We start from the raw sequence: 14,289 nt of genomic DNA, 5'->3' as shown, positions 1-14,289 counted from the left end.
GCTGAGTCGATTCTAGTTAGAAATTCAAGTAGGCATTCATTTATTTGTCTACTTTTGTAATATCATTTAAAACTAGATTGCCGAAACTAATCAATGAAAGTTCTATTTAGTGACTAGCGCCATCTAGTGGGCTGTCAGAATTTTCAAAAGTCAGTGTACGTCAAATGACAAGACTGGACTCTCAGACTGAGGGGCTTACTCCTGTCGAGTACTTCTACAAGTATATTCCGCTTGAGTTTTTTGAGACTATGGCTGAAAAAACGGACTTGTACCATTTGAAGGAACACGGTAAAACTATAGCAGTCAGAGGCAAAAGTCTGGCCCAAGAGATACGCCTAATGGTTGGGATCTCAATCCTCATGGAATCCCTGAATCTTTCGCAGATATGACTTTACTGGAACAAGAAGTACTTTCTTCCCATAGTCACAAGAATACTTCCAACAGATCAATACCATAAATTACGGAATCATCTCCACTTTGCGTCCGAAGAGGACATGAACGAAAATGATGCGTTATGGAAAGTCAGGCCTGTGTTATCCCGTGTTAGAGCGCGGTGTTTGGACATGGAAAGGGAGGAAAACCTATGTTAGACGAGCAGATTATCCCCTTCAAAGGCCAGACGAGGATGAAGCAATACATAAAGTAAAAGCCAAGACCTTGGGGGCTGAAAAACTTAGTTCTCTGTGGTTCTTCTGGTATCATGTATGGCTCTGAAGTTTATCAGTTAAAGAGTACCCCTATTGGGGAGGAGCACAGAGAAACAGCTGGTGGTTTGGGAGGAGTCATTGTTCTTAGTCTGCTGAAGAAAATTTACAAGCATGTCTATCACAAAGTGTATTTCGACAACTACTTTACAACGTTACCACTGCTTGAAAAGTTGACAGCAGATGGTTTCTTGGCAGCAGGAACTATCAGAAAGGGCAGGATAGCCAAAGCAAAGCTTGCAGATGAGAAGGATCTTAGGAAGAAAGGACGATGGTCGTGGGACGAAGTTAGCGACATTGAAAAGGGACTCGTTCTTGTTTTGGTTTGACAACAGCGCAGTAAACATGGTGTCGAATTATTGTGGTGCAGGTGCAAGTGGAGTAGTGAACAGATGGAGTAACGAGAAGAAGGAGAAGGTTGATGTGAAAAGACCTGACGTTATTGGTCACTATAACTGCAATATGGGAGGAATAGACAAGCTGGATCATCTCGTTGCCTTGTATCGAATTGAAACAAAGACGAAAAAGTGGACCAGTGTCACTTTTCGAGTTCCGGAACGAAATTACAGAAGTACTGCTGAAGTGTGAATATGAGGAGCAGATCTCTAACCGAAGAGCTGATTGTCCTCACCAGCAACTAGATGCCGACAATTATCCGGCTCCTTCGTCGTCCCGACCTGCTGCGCGATCAACTTACACGATCAAAAGCGTCCGGTATGACCGAGTAAATCACTTCCCTGTGCATTTAGAAGGTTGGGAAGCTCAGTGCCGCTATGAAAAGTGCCCAAAAGGAAAAAAGGGGGTTTCACGGATTTGCTGTGAGAAATGTGAGGTTGTGTTGTGTCTGAACAAAGACAGGAATTGCTTCAAGATGTACCATGTTCACTGAGCTTGAAATATAAACGAAGTTGTCTTGCTGGTATACACTTCTAGTCCCATTACTGTCATCTGACAGGGATCGAGATTTCTAAGAATATGTGCCCCGACGGTTTTTCAACACAGCCATATGTTTTCTAAGGTCGAAATGAGCCCTATACTAGAAAATCAGAATTTTCCTGGGCAGGAAAAATATTCAGTGCTGAATGGGTTAATGGGTTAAGTTGACAAAATATAGGGGATTTGTGTATCTCTTGATTTTTAACAGCCAGCGTCCTTAATCAGGGGTTTTTAAGGGGCTCTTTGGGGTTCCTAGAAACAATTAAGGGGATGAGTTTCATTTTTTCGTATTTTGTTTCATGTTTGACCAGGTTTCAGGAGGCAGTAAAGAGCCAAATGAGTTTCTAGAAGTAGGCTGCATATTTTTTCCTTTTCTTTTTTTGCGAATTGGAAAAAATTCTCCAAATAAGATATCCCCTGAGAATACCCAGAAGGGGCTATCCGAAACTGTTAATTTTGCTGCTGCTTCCTTTTCCACTACTGGACTTTCACTAAGAAAGACTTTACAAATTCACAGAGTTCAATAAACTTTATGGGACCGACAAAAAATCTCCACGGGGCCTCCAAAATAAAGTTAAAAACCACATTTTGAATTTATCTTGGCAGCATCTAAACAATCAAAATTTTAACTGCATTAATCAAAACTCCAAGCTGTATTAATAAAACAGCAGAACCTGCAACTAAAACTCCAGAATAATTATAGCGGTAATACCGTCAATGTGTTTAAAATAGGAAATACTAACGATAGTTCAACTGGATCAGTAGACTCCTACTTAGGACCCCTTACTTGCTTAACGACTGAAAAAAATAAGAATGTTGAAAGTAAAGATATCATGGACTAGTCCCTGTACGAAAGAGAAAGACGGAACAATACGCATCCTCAAAGTTTGACACCCGAATTACTTTTATATTAGTAGAAAAATGAATCAAAACTTCAGTTGTCGAACATCCGGGAACCTCTTAACAACCTTCCTGAGGAGCTGCTGGCTTTGGTTGCGAACATAAGATGTTTCACGTCCCATATCGTGTAAGGTCATTTGTGATTAGCCGGTACTGGGACTCAATTTCGACACCAAAGCACTTTTAAGGACCGACAAAATGAATTATAATAACGCAGATTTATTGTCGATGGCCGAAACCCTTTAATGCGACAAGACAAATTGAGTACCATAAATCGTTTCCTATCTGCCCATCTTTATAGATTTACATCTTTGGTTTCAAACACATACTGTTAAGATCGGTCATAATTATCATATACAAATAGCCATTTACTTTAATACTTGTTGTGAGGTTATTTATTATTGAATATTTTCATTGTATAAGAATATTCACCCATCCCATCGCTATAGGGAGGTTTGCAATTCACGTGCCCCCTCCCCGAAAGATGGGCTTAAAAGCAAAATATATCTAATTGTGTCTAGTTGACTGTATCCAAGTTTTTTTCAAGTTTAGCCCGAAATACAGTATTATAGTCTAGGATGTTTAAAATCTAACATTGCCGTCCGATAAGTATATGGTGGCAAATCAGAAAATAACAAGGAAAATAAGCGAGTTACATGAAAAGAGGGGAAATTTCGAAGAAAATCCTAATAATATAGTCTTTAAGAGAGTCAAGCCTGAAGCCTCTATCCCATGCGCATGTTGTTATACATTATAGTCATAAGTCAAATGATATTGCTGCATGATTTATGCTATTTTTTGAAAGCATGGATTATGGGTATGACAATGAGCACCCTCATGGGTGCTCATTGTCTGCTTTTGACAAATTTCTTCTCTCTTGCTTGGAAACCTCGGGTTGTCGTATTTGAAAGAGTTTGCAAACTAGTACTTTTTATTTTATTAAGTGCATAAAATGGTGCAACGTAAACACGTTTACAACATCTACTTTTTCTTTTATCAGGTGCATACGATTTGGCAACGTATAAAGAAACGTTTAATTTTTATGAAACATGAAATGTTAAGACATTTCATCGAAGAGAAAAAAAGTTTTGTGACAAAAGTTTTGCACCGTACACAATGACAATGTAGCGGCCCGTAAATGTATGCAACATCTACTTTTTCTGTTTATTAGGTGCATACAATGTAACAACGTATAAAGACTACTTTTAGTTTTTTTCATGAAATATGGAGACATTTCGCCGATGAAAAAAAAATCACCGTGACAAAGTTGACACGCAAATTGTATGAGGAAAAAGCGGAGCTTCGACTGCGTGTCAGAAAAATTAAGAATTGCCAACATAGCTCTTGAATTGTAAAGCATCTTCAGACAATTTAAAGGGTCTGATGAATAGATAAGCAAGAGGGGGTAAATTGATTACTCTTTATTAAACAAAATTGATGTGCTTTAAGGCATTTGATAATGCATAAAGCGAAATGAGCGGTAGAATCAGGCGCGTTCACGGATGACTTCAGACCCATGCCTCCTATCCGATATTTGTAGGTTATTTCTGTAATTCTTCACATTTTCCATGTATTTTCCTATTCCTGCACTTGATTAAATTTATGCCCTTGAGGACTCTCGTTACACGTATTTCTGAAAAAATAAAGGACATACTCAATAGAAATCTTGTAACACTTGAAGTTAAATTATGGCACCTTCCGAGCACGTACGTAGGAATTGTTGGGCGAGGGAGGGGGCATAAGACCATCTAGATAAATATTTAATTGTAGAAGAATCAGATATACCCTGTTTGACACTTAAAATATGAAATAATAAAAAATCCATAAAAACCATGAAAATGCTTGGGGCCCGGGACTGGCGGAAGCTGGACACCAAGGATAAACGTTTCATGAACCCTTATCAAATTCTATTTCCCATTTCCGAAGTTATTGCAAGATAACATTTAATTACTTATTGGCCAGGTTTTACTCGTTATAAATTGGGTTCAATTAAGTATAGGAACTTACATGCAAAAATCTAAAAAACAAAATCTTCATTGAACCAAAGGTCGGCTCCCTGCGAAGCCCAGGTTTAATTTCCCCCTAACTACCAACTGCCTGTCCTATTAGGTCCGTCCAGAGTCCCTGTTTCAGGCATATGCCTGAATTTTTAGTCTTTTTTCAGAATATTAAATGTTTATCACTCTAGCACACGAACTAGAAAGATAAAGATATGAATTCTCATCCTCCTTGACCACGGGGGACACGGCACTCCCGTGCACACAATTTAACGACGGATTTTCACAACATCTTTAATTTGAAAAGAAAAAGAGACAAAATACAGTGAGCATGTAGGGTAATGTAAAAAAAAAAAAAAAAATGCAAGACAAAATGAAGTCGGGCTAAATGTTTCTAATGGAGGGAAGGTGAGGGTTTGAAAATACTGCCATATAATTGTCATGATTTTAGGAGACATTACAAAAATGTCCACTGTTAGCGTATTTTTGGTCTTTTGGGGAGAGGAGGAAGAACGTCGAAGGAAAAAGGAAGTTTTTAGCACCATTAACTAAACATGACTTCAGTACTGAGATTCTTGGTATAACACATGCCACTTGAAAAAATAAAGTAACAGAATGTAATTGCAAGCCCTAGTCAAGCATGTGTGACAAGACAGCTTCTTATCAAGATAAACTCACATAGATAGCCGGGGCCGTATCCAAGGGGGCGGTTTGAACCCCCTGTCCCCCTAAAACTTTTGTCCGGCTTTGTTTGTACCCCCCCCCCCCCAAAAAAAAACAACCTAAATATGGTCCTGTCAATAATATTGAGGCATTCGGCACTTAGTTTAGAGGTCAACACATTCATTTTGGAACTATGGACTTATTTCGGAACTTAGAACTATGGACTCTTCCTCATAAATCCTTAAAAGGCCTTCAAAGGATTTTCATTTACTACATAGAAAAGTTTATTCTCTTCAAAATTACCTTTTATTCTTAACTGAAAAGTTTTACATAATTACATAAATACGAATATTTGAATGATTTGAATCTAAGACTTCTGTATTTATAATATACAGCTTATATATACAGCTTATATATAAGCTTATATACAGCTATAATATACAGCTTTCCAAACTTATGAACTAAAAAAGGAACATGAAATCTTCGATTGACTATAACTTAGTTTTATATCAATAATACAAAACGGCACGAATTAATTATGAGTCCAACAAAGTTCCAAATCCTATTTAAAATCAAAGCCTTTTAAGAAAGTTGCCTCGTTAAAAACCCCAACATGAGAGCTTTCACAAGATTCTATGATTAAAAAAAGTTTTCTTCTTCGCGGTATTCACAGGATGGACTATTTTTAACAAAGTATTTCATAGGGCGGGTTGGCAGACATGGAGATGAAATTCAAACAAGTTCACGGAACAAAGTTTTACTATTTAGAACATACTAAGGGAGAATGTATAAATCTGTCGAATTGCTACGAAAGTTGCGAAAAAGTCATCGAAGCGGAAAGAAGCAAATAATTAAGGCGTGATGGAAAGATATTTAGATACAAAAAGTGAATAGTAAAAGCTTAGAGACGGATGTTAATTGCTTTTTGAAATTATGATGCAATGCTTTTAAAATGAGCAAGTTCTCACTTAAGATGAACAAGTATCTGCACATTAAATGACTAAATTATTATCACTTTTAGCATATAATTTTCAATCCCAGTAGATTCAATCTTAAAAATGTGCTTAAAGTCTGTCCCCAAAAAAGCTTTGGGGACACTTTATTATATTTTATTCGGTGCCAATATGCTGTCAAAAGAATTACGCTCCAAAATTTTGGGGGGAGGTATAGAATGACCTAAGGATTGAACAGACTATTCTAGAAGTTGCATTAAAAAAAAAATCTTTAGAGACTTGTTTTACGCCTAAAAGTTTAAATACAATATGGAAATGGTAAAATAGAAACACTGATTTGGTAAACAAAGTCCTAAAAATTACCATGATACCATAATCAAATATTTCGTGGTAACGAACTGTAAGTAAGGAGCGATCCGGCTGAATAGTAACCAAAACTCTAAAAAAAAAGGAATTTTGACACCAATAGATACATCAAAATGATCATATTTTTATGCTAATTTCAAATATATAAGTTTCATCAAGTTTAGTCTTATCCATCAAAAGTTAGTGCCTGAGGAAAGTTGTCTTATTTTCGAAAAAAGGGGGAAACACCCCTAAATATCATAGAAACCTTAATGAAAATCACACCATCAGATTCAGTTTATCAGAAGTGTCAAGCTCCTATCTGCAAAAATGTGGAATTTTGTATTTTTTGCCAGAAAAAAAAATCACGGATGCGTGTTTATTTGTTGTTTTTTTCCCCCAGGGGTGATCTTATCGACCTAGTAGTCCTAGAATATCGTGGGAGGGCTCATTCGAACGGAAATTAAAAGTCTAGTGCCCTTTTTAAGTGACCAAAAATGGAGGGCAACTAGGCCCCCTTTCACGCTCATTTTTTCTCCAAAGTCACCCGACCAAAATTTTGAGATAGCCATTTTGTTCAGCATGGTCGAAAAATATAATAACTATGTCTTTGAGGATGACTTCATCCCCCACAGTTCCCGGGGAAAGGGCTGCAAGTTATGAACTTTGCCTAATGTTTATATACAGTATTGGTTATTGGGAGGTATAGACGTTTTCAGGGGATTTTTTCTGGTAGTGGGGGGGGGGGTGAATGGGGGGTTACGTGGGAGGATCTTATTTCCATGGAGGGTTTTCATGTCCGGATTTCCCAGCATTAAAAAAAAAAAAAGATCAGAAATTAAATACAAAAAAAACAAGTTTTCAACTGAAAACTTTTCAACATCAAAACTCAAAATGAACAAAAACTATTACGTATATGATTGGGTTCGCCCTCTAGTCAATACCTCGATCTTTACGCTAAAGTTTTTTTAGTACTTTCATAAAAGCTATTTATTCTAATTAACGCCCTTTGTGATTAAGGGTTCATCCTTAAAACATTGGAAAAAATTTGAACTTTAGCGTAAAGAGCAAGGTATTGACTAGGGGAGACCCCCCCCCCCTAATATATGCAATAAAAATATACGAATATAGAAGTTCGTTACGTAAGTTAATTCTTAAATTACCTATATTTATTACTAATAAAAACGTTTCTAAATAAAATTGAACAACTTTCGAGAAAGCCATTTAGCCAAAAAAAGAAAAATTAATATGCAAATTTCATTTTAGTTTTTCATGTACGGTGAGCCAAAATCAAAGCCTGCATTGATTTAAAAACATTAAGAATTTAAATTAAAAAAACAAGTTTTTTAACTGAAAGTAAGGAGCGACGTTAAAATTTAAAACGAACAGAAATTATTTTGTATATGAAAGGGACTGTCCCCTCCTCAACGCCTCGCTCTGTACGCTAAAGTTTTTAATTGTTTTAAAAAATAGAGCTGTGAGAAAGAGTCAAACATTAGCGTAAAGAGCGATGCGTTGAGGAGGGGATAGCCCCTTTCATATACGGAATAATTTCTGTTCGTTTTAATATCGCTTCTTACTTTCAGTTAAAAAAACTTGTTTTTTTATTTAATCTCAGTAAAAAAAAAGGATACTTTGAAAGAAACAGTTCGTGCCACAATTTTATTGTTATTGGCAAACAATTTTTGATCAAGGGGAGTGGGGGGGGGGCTGAGGATGTGTCAGGGTTTTTTTTTCTGCATGGGAGGCTTACCCATAATGGGCATAGGTTTTCAACACTTCTCAGTGGGGTCCAATAACCAAACTATTTCAAGAAATTACTATGTACGTTAGATAAATTGTAATTGAATTAGAGACTGCCGTTAAGAAAACTTTATGCAAAGGCACGCCCGGGTTTCAGACCTGGGTGGTTCAGTAGGTGCTTTCATAAAAAAGGAAAGTTCACGAGAGCATGAAAGCAAATCTTTCGTTTCTACTATTTTTTTTTTACAATTTACCCAGTTGTCCCTTCGGGCCTTCCTTGGCAGGAGCGGAGGGGGGAAATCACCCATCCACATCTCTCTTTCTCTGCAAAGATATGTTTCTACAAGAAGTAATTTTATCCAGCTTAGACCACATTTTCCGTATTTATTTTGTTTTTCTAATGGTTTTCCTTATGATCAGAGATGTTTCAAAACAAAGTAAAAACAAGAATAATTGCATTGCATGATACTTTTTCATATTTATTTTAACTAGTGACTCAAGTCAAAAGTTGAATTCCAAGTTATAAAAAGAAAATGTAGCTACAATGTTGATAAAATTACCACTTAAAACCGATGACTAGCAAATTAAATATTATCACGGAAACTCACAATCAAGGAATAATTGTGGTAATTAACTGAATAGAACTGTTCTGGCTCTACTCTGAACTGTTCTAAAAATATCAAAAAAGGCAAGAGACCATTGAGCATGTGAAACTGATAAACATAGGAAAATCGAGTTGGTTCTAAGAAAAGACCAATCAATGCCATCTATCATTGTATAGCAAATCCTAAGGCAGTAAGTTTTTTTCTTTTTAATTTAGCTGTATAATGATGCTCCAGGTTTACTACTCATGGAGCTTATGAACTTGAGCAACGCTTTACTGTCTATGAAGCTAGTAGTTTTTAGTTCTTGTAAGCAATGTTCAACCACCAAGATTTTTTTCCTTTCAAATTTTAACTTTGTTCAGCCGAGACAACACAGTTCTTATCTAGTGTGCAAGTATACAAGCACATGGAGGGAACTTAAATCTTGATGATCCCCCCTCCCCCCTCCACCGATGACAAAACCTCTAGTATGCCCTTCAGTTTCTTCATTGGAATGCAGCCTCGATTATCCATATCTGTTAATCAGATCATATATCGATATTAAATTCCAAAATAAAATACTGAAAACAAAATATGGCATTGACTCTCCATCAAGATGGACGTTTCGGTATATGACAGTACAAACAATATAAACAACAGCTTCCTGATCAAGAAAATACCTTTACAAGCATATACAAACTAAGCACGAATATGTGGATTGGTTGTATAGGTTTTTCTTTTATGTGAGAAATTAGAATACTCTCAGCCTAAGTTACAGTAAAAAAAAGTTTTGTTTTTATTTTTATCAATTAATTAATAATTTTATATTAATCTGTTTAGTGTCACTGAAAGGCATAAACAGACTTGTAGAGGCTGGTTATGTCAGGAACAGGAGCAGGGGCGTTAATTCATGAAAATGTTGAGAGGGGGGGGGGTGTATTTTTCAAAATCTTGGGGAGGGGAGTCTATCATAAAAAATCTAAAAATCAAATACCCTAGAAATCAAGAAGACTGACATACTGCTAATATCTATTATTCACATCACAACCGGCCGCCACAAGTTTCTCACACCTTTTAATGACACCAAGCTATAAGAATACATGATGTTATTAATTGTAAAAATAAAATGAAAACATTTCGTTTCTATTTCGACTACTCCTGAGAATACTCAAACCCCTCATACGAGATAAAGACCTACGCATCAGAAGCTAAAAAGCAATAACTGGCTTAAATATAGAATTATATTACCATTACTCATTAGCGGCAGATAAGCAAACTAGAAACCAGCAAACCTAGACACATATCTTGTGCATGGACCAATTTTAAATAACAAAATAATAATAGCTTAATAGAATAACTCATTATGTTCCTAGGGCTTGGTGAACATAGAAATAAGTGATAATTTTAAAGCAGCTAAACTTAAAATTTTCCAATAACTTTTGGACCTGTTTTACCAGAAACTTTGGCCTAAGGTAAGCATGGACTCCGTACGAGTTGATGCGGACTCAAGTCCTTTTTCACTGACAAACCATATTCTTCAAATAACATTCAGAAATATCAGTAGAAAAAAGGAGTTAATAAAGCTAAATTTTCTAAGTGTGTATGTGCTTGTACATACATCTGTACGCCTCCTTTTGTATGGCGTGTTTGGGGAGGAGTTGGTACCTCTTCCCCTGTTGATGAGTTGAATAAGGTTAGTAATTTTTTTGAAATTTTTTTTATTTATTTTTTGTTGTGGGTTGAGGAGTCTGGAAAGGTGAGTTATCTATTGTTTTGTATTTTATTTTTAAGGGTAGTTTGAAATAGAAAATGGAAGATTTTGATTTAAGTCTCTATAAGTGGAATATTAGTAGAGGTACAATTAATTTAAATCTATGTGTCAAGTATTTTTTGTTCCCGACTCTGTCGAGTTTTCTCTGTAGGGAATGTAATATGTTGTGTAAATATGGTATTAATAATAAAACCTTGAACCTTGAACCTAACGTGAAACTTTGGAACAGCCAAATTTATAAAAACCCCAACTCATACATGAACTGGCAAAATCAACAATATTGCTTTCGAGCAAGATTGTCAAAATCACATATCTAGATCAGAAACTCATGATCTCGATTGTCAGAGGTCCAGCATTTTCATGATCTAGATTGTCAGAAGAACAGCATATTTACAATCTAAACTTTGAATTTAAAATCCAATTTGTCAGTGAAAAAGAATTCGATGTGGAGATTTTGAGCAATTGCAACCCGAGGCTACCTTTCAGGTTCAAAGTGGCTGCATAGAACATTGGCTTACGAATGAAAAAAAATTTAAAGAAGTATATCTTTCAAAGGCAATGTCAATCGACATATCAGGACAGATTATTTTTGTTTACCCAGGGTTCTTTTTAGTTGAGCTTAGTCTCGATTATAATCAGGAGCGAATCTCCAGCATTTTAATTGGGGGGGGGGGGCAAGAGCGGTCCATATCTTGATAGTCAAAGGGCATGGGATACATAATATTTTTTGCTCCACATTATTCGGGGGAGGGCAACTGCCCCCCTTGCCACCCCCAAACAACGCCCCTGATTATAATCTACTTTTAGTAGTTGACTGAAAATGACTGAAATAGAAAATGCATCGTAGAAAATGAACCAAAATAATGCGTTATAAAAAAGGAAAAAATAAAAATTACTGCATCTCTCACTGATGCTATGAATCGATATATCATGACAAATTATCATATATAGTGCATCTAACTTGAAACATTTTTTTTTTTGTAAGTTTTTTTTTATAGTCGGGTTTTCGACCTTAGTTTGACTTGTGACTCACTGCTTCTCATTCGCTCACCTCGAATGCTTGGAATGTTTATTACGGTCGCATTCCTCCGCCCCTCCCCCGTCTTTGGACGAAGAGGTTGCAAGGCAGCCATCCAAAACTATAATGCATTCCCCTGGTCCGTAACTTTTGAGGAATCGTTATGTGGATTAACTGGGTGGCACAGAGAACGATTGCAAATATTATGCTTTGAATAAGGGTAAAATCGAATAGCTGACTTTAGCGACTTTTCCGATTCTACCAATCGACACAGTACGGGCGGGGGGGGGGGCAGTCATAGAAAGTGATTTAAACTCAGAAATTGGGCTCTCAACAAGCTAATTTGGTTTTGAACCGGCGAAATTTGGTTTGAACGCATCTCGTCAGTCTGGCAGCAGATTCATTCTTATTATTTACCTACAGTTACTCAAATTTCAAAAGCCTTACACGTCAAAGCTGAATTTCTAATCTCACCAGTCTACGTATTTTCTAAAGATCCCTTTTTACAGTCTGATCTTCTTTCCTGTCCTGGGAATCCTTCATAGGATTTAAAAGGAAGTAAGATTATTAGTTTAGACATTCAAGGATTAGAATTTGGATATGCAGCACAATTATACTTCAAGACAATTAAACGTATCTGAATCAGATAGGATTAATTTCCTTTTCAAATATCATTTTCCCGCACCTCTCGTCCCTGAGGTAGAATCTTGATCTGAACTCTCTAATTGCGGATCGAGGTAGGGAAAGTTCAAGGAATTGGTTTTACATTTAGCCTAAAGCTAGGCCGAGTGTCTTGTACTAGAATTGTAATTTATGTCCGATCAGCCGTTGGCTAGAAAGTTATATTTCTCTAAAATGCTTTCTCGTTTCCAGCAAACTTGTGGATTTTGCGTTTTGAAAGTTGGACGGGGATAAAATACTGGAAGACTAGATTAGAATAAGTTTCTTGTAAGTGACTCCCCCTGAGTATTAGAAACTAACAGAATCTGAAATAAGATTGGTACCAACTGCACTCTATAGAGTGTTTACTTGTAACCTAGAAGGAATAAGAGATAAAATCTATAATACAAAAAGCTGATCACACAGGCTGTCTAATAATAACAACTCGTTGAGGGACAGTTCATCCGAGAAGAGGGCTTCAAGCTAATTTGATAATCTCAATTTAGCTATTTAAGTTTACGAAGAACATATTTATGCATAATTACCATTTTCAGGAGGGGGGGGGGTGGACAAGCAAAACAGCACCTTTCCTATATAATGTTTTAAGTTAGGGGAGGAAGAGACACCTCCTCGAAACCTTGCTGAACCTTGTTACCAAATATTGAGCATTGAATCTAGAAGAATCGAAATTTATGCACCACCCGGACTTGATAAATCAATAGAGCAGAGGTAATACTTTACGGCTTTCACCTTCGATTTAATTGTATATTTATGTATAATTACTGATTTCAGGAGGGAAACAGGAAAGGAAAGATCAGTAAGCAGTACTTTTTCCGTATAATCTTACACGTTTAGAGGAAGGGGATGAAACTAATTCATTAATTATTTTCCGGAGAGCAAATCACCGCCATTGTTTAAAACCATACATACAGGCATTAAATAGCCTGAAGGTCAAGCCAGGTATTATTTTGAGCCAATAAACCGAACAGAACCTCATTGGTTCTTTTGTGTGAAGTTTTAAGCCAGTACAAATAAATAACAATTTTTTAGTCAAAAAATATTTCGCAAGTAGACTCTGTTTCTCTGTGCCTTGACTATGCAAAGAAATGACCTGCATTAATAAATACATTTCCTTTTATTCCTTCCTCTTGTCTTTAAAATTAACTTTGTTGCCAACACCGAAATGCATTTTATTTATCAAGGGGAAAAAGGTCCCTAGTATTTGTAATTTTCTATTGCAAGACCTATGCAAACACCAAAGAAAAACAGGTTCACAGGCGACAATGTTTTATATAGTTTTAAACAGCTGTGGAACTGAGATTAAATTGCCGGAGTTATATGCTTTTTTGAGGACAGGAAAAACTTTAGAAAGTCTGTCACTTTCAAAATAGAAAGAGCAAAACCTTTATAGAATGTGTATACATTGTATTTCATCTTTGTTAGAATGTGTTTTTTATGTTTGGAAAGGAAATATGGAATTCTTATTTGCAAAAGAGGAAATATTTTTGTCGTTTTTATGGGGAGCTAAATTAAATTTTGGAACAGGAGTGGGAGTTAACTTAATAGCTATATGTTAAGGAATTGTTATTATAATTAATCAACATTGGTTGTACAAAATTTCAACTTACTTTTTGGAACATTTTTCATAAAAGACTAGGGAACACCATGAAATAGAATATGAAGTACAAATTTAAAAGAGATATTAAGGGTTATATGCTTTTAAGAAAAGGAACTTAAAAATATGAAAAAAACAATCTGAAAACTTTTGAGGGCAAAAAAAGATCGCAAAATGTTAACTTTTAGAAAAATAACAACTTCTTTAAAAACTTTTGATTATTATTTATGTTAATGGTTTGAATTTATTCTTAATATTTTAAACGAAATGAAAGTTCTCGTTAATTCAAGGTGAAAAGCTTGTGTTTAATCACGAGTTGCATTTAATTTCAAAGTTTTACTTAATAAATGCAACAAAGACAGATTTTTGATACGATCTTCTAAAAAATGACAGTCACTAT

At 35.8% G+C, this 14,289-nt stretch overlaps 2 protein-coding genes across 2 annotated transcripts in view; both read right to left on the bottom strand.

Moving 5' to 3' along the window:
* The window catches only part of LOC148955550 (uncharacterized), a 174,289-nt gene that overhangs the window by 4,422 nt on the left and 155,578 nt on the right, over positions 1-14,289 (bottom strand). The window lies entirely within an intron of this gene.
* The window catches only part of foxo (forkhead box, sub-group O), a 94,106-nt gene continuing 89,664 nt past the window's right edge, over positions 9,848-14,289 (bottom strand). Inside the window, exon 3 of the mRNA XM_089104999.1 lies at positions 9,848-9,913. Coding sequence (XP_088961125.1) covers positions 9,848-9,913 — 66 coding nt within the window. The remainder of the gene's footprint in view (positions 9,914-14,289) is intronic.

This window comes from Artemia sp. Qi Xiang Cuo, chromosome 2 (assembly GCF_049724085.1).
Source record: "Artemia sp. Qi Xiang Cuo chromosome 2, ASM4972408v1, whole genome shotgun sequence".
Lineage (NCBI taxonomy): Eukaryota > Metazoa > Arthropoda > Branchiopoda > Anostraca > Artemiidae > Artemia > Artemia sp. Qi Xiang Cuo.
The sequence above is the reverse complement of the archived record's forward strand: the minus strand, read 5'-3'. Positions and strand labels throughout refer to the sequence as shown.